This window comes from Choristoneura fumiferana, chromosome 23, assembly GCF_025370935.1.
Source record: "Choristoneura fumiferana chromosome 23, NRCan_CFum_1, whole genome shotgun sequence".
Classification (NCBI taxonomy): Eukaryota; Metazoa; Arthropoda; class Insecta; order Lepidoptera; family Tortricidae; genus Choristoneura; species Choristoneura fumiferana.
This window is the reverse complement of record NC_133494.1, coordinates 9512348-9529936: the sequence shown is the minus strand read 5'-3', so window position 1 is coordinate 9529936 and position 17589 is coordinate 9512348. Positions and strand designations below refer to the sequence as shown.

The 17589-nt window shown below is 38.6% G+C and overlaps 2 protein-coding genes across 2 annotated transcripts in view; one reads left to right on the top strand and one right to left on the bottom strand.

Moving 5' to 3' along the window:
• LOC141440851 (uncharacterized) overlaps positions 1-17589 on the bottom strand; it is a 39460-nt gene that overhangs the window by 1763 nt on the left and 20108 nt on the right. Inside the window, exons 11-13 of the mRNA XM_074105419.1 lie at positions 1435-1564; positions 986-1102; positions 59-228 (exon numbers count right to left, since the gene is read on the bottom strand). Of these exons, the coding sequence (XP_073961520.1) occupies positions 59-228; positions 986-1102; positions 1435-1564 (417 nt within the window). The remainder of the gene's footprint in view (positions 1-58; positions 229-985; positions 1103-1434; positions 1565-17589) is intronic.
• Positions 9787-12879, top strand: LOC141441135 (uncharacterized). Its single transcript, XM_074105821.1, has 3 exons — positions 9787-10281; positions 10511-12001; positions 12591-12879. Exons 1-2 carry the CDS (start codon positions 9787-9789, stop codon positions 11999-12001), a joined length of 1986 nt encoding a protein of 661 aa, XP_073961922.1. The 3' UTR covers positions 12591-12879.

Below are 17589 nucleotides of genomic sequence, written 5' to 3'. Positions count from 1 at the left end.
TTTGAATATAACGAAAATCGTACCACTACTGAAAAATATATTTATTTATTTAAATTACCACTTTGTGCACGTCAAACTCCTTTTCGGACCGAAATATCGCCGCGCAAGTACCACAAGCATATCCATACATCGAGTTGTCCGTGTCTGCTGCAGATGATTCAGGTACACTCAGTGGCAAATCTGGTATATAAATCTTTTCTGGGTTCCGTGTACTTGATGCCGCCAGCCCTGGAAAAAACCGCAACTGAATAAACTGATGACGTTGTAGCGACTCCTAGCGCCATCTAGTGAGCAAATATAGAAACTCCAAATCCTACATCACGCCAACGAGGTTTTTCAACTCGGTCGACTCGGACGCATCATAATACGACTTCCGACGCTCTTTCTTCGGACTTCAATCCTCAGGCATAACATCCGCCACAAAACGTATCTAGTGTATATTATCGTGAATCATTAAAAACATGCTTAGGTATAAACCCACGGCCCACTGTGGGCTGAAAATCGGCTAGGTCGTTGGCGTGGAACCTGCGGTGCGTATATACGAGTATGAGTCGTTGGCGTCGAAAAGGTGGAAAAGGACGTATATATATATACGTCCATTGCTTTAATGCAACAGCAACCTTGGTTCAATTGTGTTAAGGTTCAGTTTTAGACATTGCAATGTAGAAGCGTGACGTATGGGTTCGTTTTTTATTGCAATATTTTAGAGATAAATGAGTGATACCTATTTTTTTTGTACAAGTAGATATTAATTGTTTCAGCTATTCCACGCTAGGTGGCAGCATTGTATGCAGTTTATACTTATATACCTGTGCAATAGACTGGGGAGGAATCCGAGCTAGGGGGTCACCTCATGGTAAGCCATCCATAACCACCACCCATAAAAGCCAGCAATCCCAAGAGCATCGCTAACCCGTTGCCATGGTTAGTTGGGAATAACGCTGACGAGTGTAATTTGTTTTAATCGATTCATTTAGGTACTTACGACGTTTATTCAAGGTAACTGCTGTCCGTACCACTTTGCCATTCTGTTGAATCTCGTGCACATGCATGTGCAAGAAATTATGGTCGATACCGTCGGCACTTGACTCTTGGGATAGTTCTGCAATTAATAAAAATAAAAATAATTGTTAATTTTTAAACAAATCAATGAAGCTTTTCGCAGGCACTTTCTTGGTTCACTGCTATGCACTGTATATGTTCACTGCTTTTCGCAGGCACTTTCTTGGTTCACTGCTATGCCAATTACACCAAAGCGCTTTAGAATACTTATTCACTTAATAAGCGACCATACAAAGCTATGGCTATTTTCATGATCTTACTTTGTTACCAGTACCTAGTAAAACAGCGAAAAAAAAATCTAGTAGTAGTAGTAGTTTTGAAAAAGTTCAATAAAAGCTTTGAAGATTTAGACATTGTTTTAGTTTTACTAACCCTTTTTGGCAATAAGGTACAGCTCTGGTTTATACAAGAAGCGGGAGCCTTCCTGCACTGACTGCACTGTACCCGTTACCAACGTAGGAGGGCTCTCGATCGTGCTTGATTCTGTTTCGTTCACTGAAACCTGAAAATATTCAAGTTAATATTGGAATATGCCACTTTGCAGTTACTAACAAAAACAAGTATGAACTGTTAGCACTAGATAAGGGTTTCTTAAACTGGGGTCCGTAGCATGTGTATTAGGGGTCCACAGTTAGCTCAGTCTGTAAACATATTTATAAAATTATTATAAAAAATGACAGGGGTCCGTGGAATTCTTTAAATTGTCACAGTGGTCCGTGACTGCAAAAAGAAAACCCTGCACTAGATACTATGATGAGCATTGCCGCTACGCTTAGCGTTTTCGTGGCGTTTTTTCGTCATTCATTATACTCTCACAAAATATTGGTAAAAGATATTATAGATGTTCAGTTTTTCACGTTTATTGAAAACAAAAGTGCCCAGTCCTGTTTGAATAAAGTTCTAGCGACTTGACCTTTCGATGTGGTAGTATCGTTCCTAAACCTTGGATGGTAATTCTGAAGCGGTTAAATGCTCGAATATTATAAACTTATTTAACTTGCAATGTTTATTTGTTCATTTAAATCAGATCTTGCAATTCTAACTTCAACTTCATGTGGTGGGTGGAACTAGCTTGAAATTTAGTCAAAGTCAAAGTCAAAATATCTTTATTCAATTTAGGCTATAACAAGCACTTATGAATGTCAAAAAAAAAGTCTACCACCGGTTCGGAAAAACCTCTGCTGAGAAGAATCCGGCAAGAAACTCAACGAGGTATATATTTTTTTATTAGTAATAGATTATGTGGGTAGTTCTACGAGAGTTTCTATTGCTATCAGTTTCCTGTCGCATATATTGCAGAAATGAGAGACCGTATGGAAGAAATTTTGCATGCACACCATATCGTTTTATAAAATCTACCCGAATTATTTTTCAGTATAAGCGAGAGGAAACTGATAGCGGTTGAAACGCTCGTAGAACTCTCATGTGTAAGATTAAATGACAGTGCAAAGAGTAGTCGATAACACGCTTATAGATCACAAAAACTTAATGGATAATAGTATATTATTTCCGTGGCCTGGAAGTAGGCAATTGCTGGCTGAGTATGAGAATTAAACGGACGAGCTTGCGAACGAGCCAGCAATTGCTATTCCAGCAGAGACTAATATAAAGCTTTTCTCAAAAATGGTGAAGGAAAATAAAAGAATTAGAATAAAACTTTTCTCTAAATATATTATGACATTTAATTTTGTTCCAATAAAAATATATAAATATCATGGGACAATTCACACCAATTGACCTAGTCCCAAAGTAAGCTTAGCAAAGCTTGTGTTATTGGTACTAAGCAACGGATAAATATAAGTATATTAATACATATAAGTATATTATTTTATGCTTTCAGTCTTTTTTCATAAAAAAAACTGCTGGTGTATTTTTCCACCGAAAATACCACAAGCTGTTTCAGATCCAATAAAGAGTGCCAACAAAATAACTGATACTGTTCGCGACAGGCGCGAATCTCTAGGTGAGTGGCCCGCTTTATTAGTTTTGGAGTGGCAACACTGAATATAAAAAGTGACTGCTGTCAGTCTATGGCATGGCGGCTAATAGCGTCAAAAGTCATCAAGCAGCAACTGCAGTATCTCCATCCTCCCAAAGCTGAGTATACCTGAGTATTCCTATTTCTGCTGATCACCGGGTGTCGAGGCGCCTATGGTCTTTTCGGTGTATCACGTATTAATGTTTTTACTGTTGTTTGTACCAATCACACCCTGTGGGGCGCCAGCTCGGATGCATGCCCACACACATGGTGTGGGATCCATCCTGACTGGTGTCTATCGTGGACTCTACCTACAGCTCCATCGGCAACCCAGGGGCATATCTCGCTGTCCACTACGGGACACGGGATCTGGGTTGATTTAGAATCTTGGCGTGCGCAGTGGACCAAGTACTGTTTTGCGAGCGGGCCCGGAGACGTCCGGTTACCCCCTCGCCCCTAGAGTGAGCCTGTATGTTTAGAGCTGTGTCGTAACATTGTGACACGTGATTGAGTCGTGCCGTTCTGATACCAGCTATGTTTTACAGTTGACCGAGAAGTAGTGCACCGAGGAGCGCCACGGGTCTGACCGTGACACTCTGTGGCCGGAGGAGTGATCAGGGTTACTCATCTGGCCATAATTTATGCAGGAGGTGGAAGGAGATTACCAGCGGAGACACATCCAGTAATAATATAAGCGAAGCAGAACTATTGGGAGTTAGCAACCTACAAGAAAATGAATTCAGGTATGTTAAATATATGCTACATCGCGAAAGAAGGAATATATCTCATAATAAGCAAGTCTTACCCACAATATGAAAATATAGAAAGTATAGAGATATATATATACAACAAATAATCAACCAATCTTTCGCGATATGGTGGAAGTGCGGGTGAAAACCAAATGATAAACTCCCGTACTAAAATTGAGAAAACCAATGTGGGTACAACTAAATTTGTGTTGCTGGTATTTTTGGCCCCCGCCGGAGTGTCCTACAGGAATGGAAGACATCGGTGGATGAATATTATCGAAGAATGATGCATTGAAAATTTAACTTCAATTTTATTAAGTACTCTGAAACTACAAGTTATGACTTGTAGCGACATCTATTGTTTGATAGTGAAGAAAGTCTAGTATGGAGGTCAGATGGGCTACTACGAAACTCGCGAATCGAAGTTCGTATCGCACTCTCCCTTTCACTCGCGTATTAAATGTCATAAGCGTCAACGAGACGGCAACATCCGAAGTTCGAGTTTTTGCACTTCGTGGTATAGGACCAGTGTCGCGAGCGCTACTCGTTGCTTCTTTAGTTGGCAGCATTGCTGAAAAAATGGACGCCGCCGAAAATTTTGGTCATTTCTTATTTTGTTTAGTAAATCAACATAAGGAGCACGATAGTATTTAAGCAATTATTCTGTAAATGTATTTCAGGGATCAATTAAGATAAGTTATAGCAATTTACTTTACGGAATGAGTTGTAAAAATATACAACCGGAGGTGAGACCGGACCGTATACGAACATGGTGACCACTCGCGCGAGATAGAGGAAAAGATTTTAATTATAATTACTTGGAGAATACTCTTAGTTATTTACTTATAAGAAGAAGTTAATTTTAAGATTAATTTCAGACGTTTAAGTAGAGTATATAAAGTATTACGAGTGTGCATATTGTGATAAAAGTTGGTAATCGTATCGTTTCTTCGAATCGCGGCGCGGTAGATATATCTACCTACCTACCCTGCCTAGGTACTTACCTTTCCGCCATTACTGTATGTCGGCGCTTGAATTTCGTTTGCGAATTTGCAATTGTGAGCTAAGTGTATAAAAATAAGCTGGAAAGTGGTAAAAGGTGTTGAAAAACCAATAAGTGTTGTGTTACTTTGAGGTGAGTGTCGTAATTATAGGTTGTAAAAGTTTTATCTTACTTTCTGTTGCTTGAATGAAAAGCTCCGTACGAGTAAAGTTTTAGATTTTCCAAGTAACTTTTTATGTATTGAAATCGGTTCAAACTTGATCTGGACAAACGAAAATAAGCAATAAAGTCCGTATTCAGTGCCGTTTGTCTTGATAGCCAAATCTTGTAGCAAAAACGTTTTGTAAGTGTAAAAGATTTACACACGCGGCTTTTAAGAATTCTAGAAGTTTTCACGTGTGCTGTGCTAAATATCGAATTCTATAGAGTACATACTAAAAAGAAAACTTATTGAAGGCGGTCTCGGTGTCGCCTGCGTGATTTTTGGTACATACGTAGCATATTATGGAAACGTAAATACTACCTATAGGCATGTATAAACTTAGTGTATGATTATTGAGTAATTTTTTAAATTGTTCTTTAAACCACTAGGTACTCGTACTAAAAGGATCGGTAGCACTCCTTACCGGACTAAGAAAAGTGCACTCTGATACACTTGAAGAAAGTTATGTAAGTAATAATAACTAATACAGTATATTTAGTTAGACCTGTAAGCAACACATATAGAAGTCAATCTATATCATAACATGTAGTGATGATGATTGAATAATGATGAGATTGAAATTATAACTCAAATAATTATTTTAAATAGTTTGATTCTAAGATTTGTTTTGAAAAATAAAATAATAAATACTCAGATTATTTAGTTCTCATCTGCTGGACTGAGCTTGAACTTATCATAATTATTTCATAAACCTAATTCAATACAAACTCATTTAATAAATAGGTATAGATTGTTTATGGAGATTTTGCTCAGGTACTAATAAAGGTGCACGGTAGTGCAAATGGGCAAGTTCTAGTTAGGTGTGAAATTCTTATGTAAAAATTTCTGAAGTGTATTGAATACTAGATTTGAATTAACATAAAGATTAATAAATATATTAGAGCATTAGGTAAATAATGTTGTTTGTTTGTATGTCTATCTGGGTCAAATTGTGTATTTTCCTCAGCAAGTGCTTGCTGACATCAGATGGTGTTCAAATTTAGTATGTTCATATAACTCTAGGGATAAAGCTATGACATGGTAATTTGGAGCTGATCTGATGATGGAACCGGAAGGTACCTATAGGAACTCCTCAACTACATATGATAACACCATCGTGCTTGGACTTGTTTGATTTGTTTTGGTGAGCACTTGAACGCTAAGTGGGGTACAGTCGTGTACAGTCAGCAGCAATAGTGTAATAAATTACACTATGAAATTGAATGTTTTTAAGAACTTATAATTATATTTTGGCTTTTCTTTTAAACTTGTTTACTATCAATAACTACCTACTATATTAGATTCGGTTTTATACATTTATACTATGTATAGGTAATCAGTAGGTAAAGAGAAAAATGAAAATTATTCCAGATTACTACAACACAAGATGGATTCTGAGAATGAAGAGACCTCTCTAGATTATATTATAAAATCTAGACTTCACCAAATAATAAGAAGAATAAAAGAGCATAGCGCAGAAGCTGAAGCTTATTGTAAAGAAGGTAGCGATGAGGCAGAAGAGGTGCAAAAGGCAAAAATATGTGCGTCTAAGTTGGAGAATATGATTAAACGATTTACAACGGAACTTAATGAATATTTTCGGACTTCAAACAATCCATCACCAGACGAGATCTCTGATATGAGCAACGCTCAATTTAATGGTGAAGAAATTTTAGCTGAACTAAAATGTAGACTGTCAGTCAACGTGGATAAGAATAAAAGAGAGATCCAGAGTGACAAGGAGCAAAGCCGTGCGTTTTCAGCGAAACTACCAACTCTTACGTTACCTGAATTTCAAGGAGATGTGTTAACTTGGTGTGAATTTTGGGACATATACAAGTCCAATATTCATGATAGGCCGATACCTGACGTTGACAAGCTACTTTATCTTAAGTCAACATTAAAGGGTGAACCTCGCAGGATTATAGACGGGTTAGAGACTACTAATAAAAACTATGAAATAGCCATTCAAATACTAACAAGCAGATATGGTAAACAATCACAGATTATTGATGCACACTACAGTGCCCTTAGCAAAGTAAAGGCTGCAGATACAAAAATAGAGGATTGTCGGACCACATTAAATGAATTAGAACGTCATCTCAGGGTCCTACAATCACTTGGTGAAAACACAGATCATAACCATTTACGGTATCTTATTACGGAGAAATTCCCAGGAGATCTCATCTACGAAATGAAGATGAAACTGAAAGAAGACACTGTTGGAGAAATGAGAAAGCAATTGGAAGTGATAATATCTGCAAGAGAAGAAGCTAACAAAATAAGACCAGATAATAGTCCTACCGAAAAGGGAAACCATACCGTAGAGACACTACATATAACGCATAAGAATAAAGAACCTTTAAGAAATAAACCTGCAAGAAGGTACAATAGTTTCAAAGGGAAATCACATAAAGAATAATAATATGGAGGAAGAGAGAATAAGAACGAAAACAAGAAAGGCGAGCGTACACAAAGAATGGAACGAAGCTATTATTCCAGAAGCCAATGTGACACATCAAAACGAAAGTATGAACCAATGAGAAATAAGACAAAGAACAAAGAGAAGGAACAAAGGAATACATAGAGCATAAAAGAAGGAAACTATCTTGCATATTCTGTGAAAAGGATCACTATGCTGACCGGTGTCAAGAATATAAGACAATTGAAGAGAGAAGAGCGAAGCTAAATAAACGCTGCTTCAATTGCCTATCAGGAGACCATTTAATGCGTTTTTGCAAAAGTAGAAAGGAATGCGTCTACTGCTACAAGACGGGAAGACATCATCGAGCTCTATGTCCTGAAAAGTTTACAGCCAGAAAGGAAATGTCGTTAACCGCAGTGAATAGCGGTGAGTTTACAGTATTACAGACTGCGATAGTAACAGTGAAGAACGAGAGAGATCAACACAAACCCGTGACATGCAGGTTATTACTAGACTCAGGGTCTCAAAGATCATATGTCACAGTAGAGATTTCCAAGAAACTCAACCTATCGGTGAAGGAAGAAAATAGGCTGTCAATTTTCGGTTTGCAAGCGAAACGCCTCGAGAGTATGATAGCCCACGAGTCGAATTGGAAATAACTACAAGAAAAAATAGAACTATAACGCTGCATGCCAACGAAGTTCCTACAATTACTAAAGGAGTAGAAACGCCGGTTATTAATCTCGACAAATGGAAGGATATCACTCTAGCTGACGACGGATCCCTCGGAGATAGAGTAGATATTTTAGTTGGGAACGACTACTATTTTAACTTGATTGGTACAGAAAAGGTACGCCTTCAAGACAACCTATTTATAATAAACTCCGAGTTTGGATGGTTGGTTAGTGGAAGAGTAAATACCAAGGAAAGTGAAAATACTTTTTCGGTTATAACCTACTGTCAAAATCACGATCCGAATTGCGTCTACTTTACTGAACCAGACCTACCTCTAAAAAACATGGACATTTCATTCTTATGGGCTTTAGAAAGTATCGGCATTACGGATAACCCGAAGACCACGAGAGAAGATGAAGCTATTAAGCATCTCAACGAAACCATACGTCATATAGATGGCAGGTACATGGTAAAATGGCCATGGGTTGAATACCCTCCAAGGATGCCTACTAACTTTGGGTTAGCGTATGGAAGACTGAAAGGCCTACTCCAACGATTGAATGAGAGTTCAATGAAAGAATATCAAAATATACTGGAAGAACAACTGAACAATGGCGTCATCGAAATCATAAATCCAGATGAAGACGTTTATATCCAGAAAGTACCTCCTATTCATTACCTTCCTCACCACATGGTGAAACAAGAAGGTAAGAAAGGACGGATTGTGTACGACGCGTCTGGAAAGTTGAAAGAGAGTAAGAGTTTGAATGAGTGCATGTATAAAGGTCCATCGATGATTGGAGATTTGATAGCATTACTCATTCAATTCAGAACAAATAAAGTTGCGATAACAGCTGATGTGGAAAAAGCATTTCTACAAATAGGACTCCAGACTGAAGACAGAGACGTAACTAGGTTCATTTGGATAAAGGACAAAAGTAAACCTCTATCTATGGATAACATTATACATATGCGCTTTTGTAGAGTGCCGTTCGGAATCATTGCAAGTCCGTTCATATTGACAGCCACGCTACGGTATCACGTCTCACAGAATGCACCAGAACTGATTCCTAAGATTGTGGACAAATGCTACGTCGACAACTTCGTTACTGGAACAGACTCTACAGAAGCAGCGATACAACTGTTTATAACCACACGAAAAGTCTTCAATGAGATAGCTATGAATCTGAGAGACTGGATTTCAAAACGATAAAGCTTTTCTCAAAACCATCCCATCAGAATACAAAGCCGAACAAACAGAAGAAACAAAAATACTGGCTTAATATGGAATATCAAGAAAGATACCTTGCGATTGAACATTAAAAGCGAACCTTTCAAAGAAGAAAACGTTAAAGGACCTCAGAGCAAAAGGAAGATACTGAGTACAATTGCTTCTATGTATGACCCATGTGGACTGTTGCCCATTGATTTTACCTACGAAGTTGCTAATGCAAAAATTATGGGAAATAAAAATAAAATGGGACACAGTCTTACCTGACGAACTGCAAAGAAAGTGGGAATATTATTAATCGCTTGGAAGCAATAAAACATGTAGAAATACCCCGTTATATAGGACTTACCGGAGAAGCAGTATATGAGCTACACGGATTTAGCGACGCATCAAAGCAAGCATACGCGGCAGTGATCTACTTGACAGCCGGAAATGAAGACAAAAGGAACATATCATTCGTTATGGCTAAGTCAAAGGTTGTGCCAAAAGAGGAAAGAGAAGATTTGCGCATGCCCAGACTTGAATTACTAGGTTGTTACTTAGGTAGCAAACTATTGAAATATGTCAAGAACGTGATAGGCATCACAATAACCAAAGAATACTTATGGACGGACAGTAAAATAGTTCTAAGTTGGGTCCACTCTAATAAATTATTACCTCCCTTTATTGGGAGGAGAGTAGATGCCATCAAAGAAAATAAGCAGTTGGAACTACGCTATGTAAACACGGAAGCTAATCCTGCTGACCTGGCGACACGACCCGATTTATGGGAAAAGAAAAAGACGCTGTGGCTTAACGGCCCTGAATTCCTAAGACAAGGAAAAAGAAAATGGCCAAGCCATTCCGTATTTGAGACTCGAGACCTGTCGTCGGGGCAGGGTCCTTCGGATACAGTAAACTTAATGGAGATTAACGAGAAAATACCAGACAAGACATTTCGCGAAGAGAATATACCAGTAGATACTATGAAGAGCATTAAAGACCTGCAGAAAGAATATTTCCACTAGAAAGCAAAGGAAAGAAAACGAGTTTAGCAATTAATTTGGAATTATTCAAAGACATAGACGGACTGTTGCGATGCAATGGCCGTATGAAACATGCAGAATGGTCTTTCGACAAACGTCATCCAATACTAATACCCAGAGACTGCACATTTACAAATGACCTCGTCATGAAAACTCACAGAGAAAATTATCATATGAAAGCTACTCACACGTTGAGCAGAGTAAGAGAGTCATACTGGATTCCAAAGGGAAGAGTTACGTACAGCGACTATTAGCAAAATGCCCAGAGTGTATCAAGCATAGCGGAGGCCCTTTTAAGTTACCTCCAGCACCAGCATTACCTCCAGAGAGAGTAAATTACTCGTCACCGTTCACTTATACAGGTGTTGACTACATGGGACCTCTTCTGATAAACAACGGAGATGGAAATAGCAAGAGATGGATCTGTCTTTTTACATGCTTAGTCGTGAGAGCGGTTCACCTCGAAGTCGTACGAGACCTTACGGCTGAAGAAGGTTTACTCGCGCTAAGAAGAATGATCTCTACGAGAGGAATACCATCATTAGTAACATCAGATAATGCTCAACATTTCAAGCTGATAGCAGAAATCATTTCAAGTCAATATTGCATTGACAAGAAGATAAGATGGAGGTACATAATACCCCTCTCCCCTTGGGCAGGTGGATTTTACGAACGTTTAATAGGTATTGTCAAGAATTGCATGAAGAGGACGCTAGGAAAACACATGCTGAAAGATAATCAGCTCTCAACGATCGTTAAAGAGATTGAGGCCGTGGTTAACTCACGACCGCTCACTAGCGTGGATTCCGAACCCGACTATGTTTTGAAGCCTTCGGACTTTCTGACTGCAGGAAAAGTAATCACATTAGAAGAAGCCGAAAATGAGTCCGAACCACAAATTATGACCACAACGAAGACAGAATTAATAAAAGGCTGGAAACGAGCACTCATCATGCTAAAAGAATTTAAAGAAATGTTTTATAACCGTTACCTACTAAGTCTTCGCGAGAGATACGGACATCTGCCGCGAGAACCGCGAATAACTTCGAAACTTACACCGAGTCCTGGTCAGATCGTACAGATCAAGGGCGACTCCAAGAATAGAAACGACTGGAAGGTAGGGAAGATTACAGAACTGATCCCGAGTGCTGACAGTCTATGTAGAGCAGCAATAGTACAAGTAGGGGACACTGAGTACACGCGTTCTATCGCACATCTCTACCCTCTCGAGATAGAGGATGCTCCAGAGCCTATTGCGAACATCAGCAGTAAAGGAGGAACTCGTCCTTTAGTGACACCTGATCACGACACGGTAAATATAGAGAGTGTGGAGGAAATTCGCCCTCTGACACCTGATTTAACAACAGCTGTAATACCTCAACCTCAAGTCATTGCACCTATGCCATTGACGATGGAAGATCACGTTAGTATACAAGATGAAGACGCAGAACATGCACCGACAGAACATGAAGATGAATCGCTACCTAATACAACTGAGATGAATGATATGGATGTGAACCAGAGGTCGAAACGAGCTGCAGCCACTAAAGCCATGGAGAGAATCAAGGAATGGACGCGAGACCTGACTGCGCTACTGCTTCACTCCAAAGCCTTGCCGCCGGGGAGTGTCGCGACAGGCGCGAATCTCTAGGTGAGTGGCCCGCTTTATTAGTTTTGGAGTGGCAACACTGAATATAAAAAGTGACTGCTGTCAGTCTATGGCATGGCGGCTAATAGCGTCAAATGTGAAATGTGTATAAAGTTCATTTGTGGAAGTCATCAAGCAGCAACTGCAGTATCTCCATCCTCCCAAAGCTGAGTATACCTGAGTATTCCTATTTCTGCTGATCACCGGGTGTCGAGGCGCCTATGGTCTTTTCGGTGTATCACGTATTAATGTTTTTACTGTTGTTTGTACCAATCACACCCTGTGGGGCGCCAGCTCGGATGCATGCCCACACACATGGTGTGGGATCCATCCTGACTGGTGTCTATCGTGGACTCTACCTACAGCTCCATCGGCAACCCAGGGGCATATCTCGCTGTCCACTACGGGACACGGGATCTGGGTTGATTTAGAATCTTGGCGTGCGCAGTGGACCAAGTACTGTTTTGCGAGCGGGCCCGGAGACGTCCGGTTACCCCTCGCCCCTAGAGTGAGCCTGTATGTTTAGAGCTGTGTCGTAACATTGTGACACGTGATTGAGTCTTGCCGTTCTGATACCAGCTATGTTTTACAGTTGACCGAGAAGTAGTGCACCGAGGAGCGCCACGGGTCTGACCGTGACACTCCGTGGCCGGAGGAGTGATCAGGGTTACTCATCTGGCCATAATTTATGCAGGAGGTGGAAGGAGATTACCAGCGGAGACACATCCAGTAATAATATAAGCGAAGCAGAACTATTGGGAGTTAGCAACCTACAAGAAAATGAATTCAGGTATGTTAAATATATGCTACATCGCGAAAGAAGGAATATATCTCATAATAAGCAAGTCTTACCCACAATATGAAAATATAGAAAGTATAGAGATATATATATATACAACAATTAATCACCCAACTTTCGCGATAGATACCGCCATGTTGAGTGGGCTGTATACGATCGTGGCCAACATTTCCATAGCCGTTTTCACTTTTAAAAAGTTTGAGACTCGACAATAATAAACTAAGGACGAGCTAGCGCGCCAGAAAATCACTTAATTTTAAAATTTTCGCTGACCATAAACTATGCACTTCGCCTTCTGAATTGGAATAATCAACTTTTACGAACATTTTTGAGAAAAAACTATATGACAGTGAAAAACGAGGAAAAACGTTTACCGCCGCTCTGAATTAAAAATGCCTTGATAAAATATAAATTACCCTAGTAACAAGAAATTACGATTGGCAATGGACGGTTTGACTCCGGAACCGCTGCAACTCCTTATAATGCCCCGGCAAACGTGACGTCATCGTACTGAATTGCCGTGCTCTCTCAAAGCACTTTCGAATATGGTATTTTAAGCTGGTCATCTCCTAGAAAGATTGAATAATATATTTAATTGAACTGGCGCAATTTTACTGCGCCATAATTTGTAGAAAATTTACATTTAGGCCCTCAACGCATTATTTATTCACAAATTACCAGATACCACATGATCAGATTTTGTTTCGCAAAGTACCGGATACGGTATGACCAGACTTTAAGGGGCTGTTTCACCATACATTGATTAGTGTAACTGACGGTTAAATGTGATGCCGTCTCCTCTATTCGAATGAAACAAATAGAGACGGCATCATATTTAACCGTCGGTTAACACTAAATCAATGGAGGAAACAGCCTAAACTAAGCTACCTATTTGTTTCAAATCTTTTTCTAAATTAAGTCTGATAGGGACCTAAACGACCGTAATTAAGATGACGGAGCTGCGCTGCACGGAGCTCCTATTCCGGGTAGCTGAGGCGCTTCGCGCCATGTCACAGTAAAATGCTAACCTAACCTAACTATGCGGGTAAAATGTACCCTAATCACAGGCTTGCCGATGTAATCGTATTTATGAGTAGGTAATCGTGTTGGCAATCATAACCATTTACATGGATGACAAATGACATTATGACATGTGAATAAATGTGATAGTTATGGATTACAAATTATGTAAAATTAATTATTTAAAATTAATATTATGGGAAGTAAAGATTCTGGTCATTTATAATGGTAAACAGTCAATATGGCATGTGAAATTATAAGAAACAACATTTAAATTCGGAGTTCTGGTCATCCGCGTATGATAATTTGCGTTTCTGGTACTTTGCGTAATTTTAGCATCCTGGCCATTTGCGTAATGGATGGAATCAGGTCATCTACGTATCAGGGAATTTACGTATAAGGTAATTTGTGTTTCTGGTACTATGCGTCCAAAGGATCCTAGGTACAAAGACATCTGGGGACGGCAAGTCGCAGAAAAAAAACAAAAGGCACGGCCGTACCTACCATACTTTTTTCGAAGCCATTCAGGCTATACTTATGTCTTCGGACACATTTGGTATATTTTCATATTCATACAATTCTACATTCGTACTATTCTAATTCTAATAGATGCGAAAGTTTGGTGTATAATAAAGGTCCCTTTTTGTCCCGATATTCGGATTTGATCAGAATAAAATATCAAAATTTCAACCGCAAGGATTGGTGACACGAATTGGCGCGGGTGTTTTTAAAACGTTAATGAAATCCACTATGTATTTTTTGGAATTTCCATCAGAATTTAGTGAATTCTCGAAATGCCAATTCAACTGCTGGATCGATTGGGTTACGCGTGCTAAGCCGTGGGCAAAGTCTAGGAAGTACAATATAAAGACAGCCACAAAGCAAAACCCACTGCACAAAATGTCAGAGCAACTTTTTCGGGATAAATGGAAGACCAAGATCACTCACCTGCATCATCTGTACCAGTTAGGATGCTTCTTTGAACTGATTCAGCAATTGCTACTAAATCTGATTCCCTTCTGTCCTTCTTTATCGGTCTAACAGGTTTCTTATCCGGTCTTATTACTTTACAAACTAATCTTTTACCATTTTTAGTTTTCCCAATATTTTTTGTCAGGAATATCTGGAAACAATTGTTATGATTTAGTGATGGTCTATTTGGTATTAGGTATATGTATCGTAGCCATCATCGTAATAGCCGTCAAACGTCCACTATTGACATACGTCGACCTCCCTCTAATGGATATCCCCTGGACACAGTATATATACTTATTTTACTGTGCCTGGATATCTGTATCCCGTTGCTTCGATTGGAAGCGGCCTGCATCGAAAGTCATAATGTCCATTTCGATGGTGGACGTCCTACGTTATCCAATACCGCCTATGTCAGTACTAGAAGCCTTTATTACCTTTTAGAAGGAAATCAGTGCGTATTCGTACAACATTTTCATATTTCCAAATATCAGAGATTATTGTCTAGATTGTGCACTTGGGTTGCTTGGAGTGCATCTGGATCAGTTGATACCTTTTTTATCGTCCCAATGAATTAGTTTATCTGTGACTTCATCTGGAAAAAAGACAGTGATTATATTTGTCTTAGTTTATCTCGAATTGTAATTAATACACAATGTTAAAAAAAGAGTTTTTTGTAAAAAAAAAACAATAAGAAAGGGCACAGGCCACCAGTTGGCTTTGCAAAAAAGCTTACAAGTTCTCGGCCCCAAACTGCCAACCTACCTATGTTAATTATGAACATAGCCTTGTTCTTGGATTAAATATAAGTTAGTGCACAAATAGTACGAGTATAATGCAATACCTTTGTTCTCGCCCTCGATTAATAACACATTTCCGCAAATTCTGGTTCAGGTGACTTTGAAGATTTCAATTATTGTGTTCATGTACTATGGGTATATCCACATCCATATCACCCAGTGATGACGAAAATTCAATTTTTAACTGACTAAAATAAAAAATATGAAGTAATAAATAATTTGTAACACATCCACATACAGATCTATTTATGCAAAGTGAAATGTAATAGAAAGAAGTTTATATATTAAGTAACATTCATGTTTTTTACCCTGATTCCGGTTCCAAATTTGTAGCAGTGTCATCTATCTTTAGCTTTTCTATTAATTCTGGAATTCGAAACATTTTGATCAAACACATGGACAAATTAAGTTTATGTTTCTTTTAACTATCTTTAATATTTACACGTTATTTTTGATTTCCGTTAATTTTAAGGAACATTCAACATCAAATTAAGTTTAATTTCTTTTAAGACACTAGTGGCCTAACTAAACTAACTATTAAAAAATCATCAAGAATTGAGATTTAGAATCAGGCATTATTTTTAGTCGCTAGTAGTGTCTTTCTTAAATGTGGCAAAAATGACACATGATGGGAAATGATAAATTGTTGTTTTAATGAGAATTTTGGCCTTCAAAGTTTAATAAATGGAAAGAGATTTTAAAAACAAAGTTATTCATAGTGGCTTAGTGAGACATACTGTCATTGGTAGTAATGTCATGAAGTCCTAAAGTATCAAGAACATATACTTTTTCGTTTGTCTCAAGCAATATCCAGCCTTTCTGCTCCAACATTTGGTATTGTGCATCGGTCAACGTTATCTGAAAAAACAAAAATGGCTAGTTTTTAACCCCCGACGCAAAAAGAGGGGTGTTATGGCATGGCACCGAAGCTCTTAAACGGGTGGACCGATTTGAATGCGGTTGTTTAGTTGATAGCAGGTTTTCTAGCGATGGTTCTTAAGACAAGTTTAATCAAAATCGGTTCAGCCATTTTTGAGATATTGAACTTTTAAGTGACAAAATCGGGGGTTTTCCAACTTTTTGTTGGTAAGGTTATACATATTATTATAGCTCATCATTTACTCTCACATTTCTTTGACTGATCTGACATTCACTGCCGCAGGCGTGCCTCGCCACAACTAATTATTAACGTGCAATAGTACTAGTAAAGCTTGAATTTACAAAATGTTATAGTGCAGTGTGTTATATTATACTGTACACATAGACGTGTTACCAAACCATCATACCAAAACATTTACAAGCGCCATTGTCAATGGACAGATCCATGCAGTAAAATATTGTCTTATTACTTTTTTATTTGATTGAATGAGTCAGCTCACCTCTGTTAAGCTGTTTGCATCCTATTTTGGATCAGGAAGACTGCTCTCAGCTTGTTCATTTGGTTTTGCTGCTCCATAACATTGTTGTCTATCTAGAACATAAAATCAATACTGTTTCCAATATCACTATTTTTTTTTTTTGGAATCTTTTTGTATTTTTCATTCAATTCCAAATTTTTACTTTTACGGTCATCCCGTAAAACCTAATTTGAAAATACAAACTGAAATATAGATGCAGCACATGCAAACTGAAATATGGTCCAGCAGTGGTGTAGCGGTATAGCACGCGGCACGGAATGCAGAGGACCTGGGTTCGATTCCCAGTGCTGGTCTTATTTTTCTGGTTTTTCTGTGCATCTATATTTCAGTTGGTATATTCGACAACATCTAATTTTTTCGTGGCTTTGGTGCTTGATTGGATTGATCTTAGACTAAGATTTTACTTTATGCACATTATGTTGCCTAGATCAGTGTCTTTCAAACTTTTACATGTTGCGGCCCCTTGGTTGAAAAATATTTGGCGACCCCCTGCTTACCTCCACTTACGGTTAGTTTTATATCTTACATCGATAATACAAACCATTGAATAATCATACACAATAATGGTGAGAGTATTTTTAA

Excerpts from the sequence above, each read along its gene's own strand:
- LOC141441135 (XM_074105821.1), top strand. The coding sequence starts at position 9,787 with ATGGCTAAGTCAAAGGTTGTGCCAAAAGAGGAAAGAGAAGATTTGCGC. Across the intron at positions 10,282-10,510 it reads TTCGCGAAGAGAATATACCA|AGAAAATTATCATATGAAAG; the intron begins GTAGATACTATG and ends GAAAACTCACAG.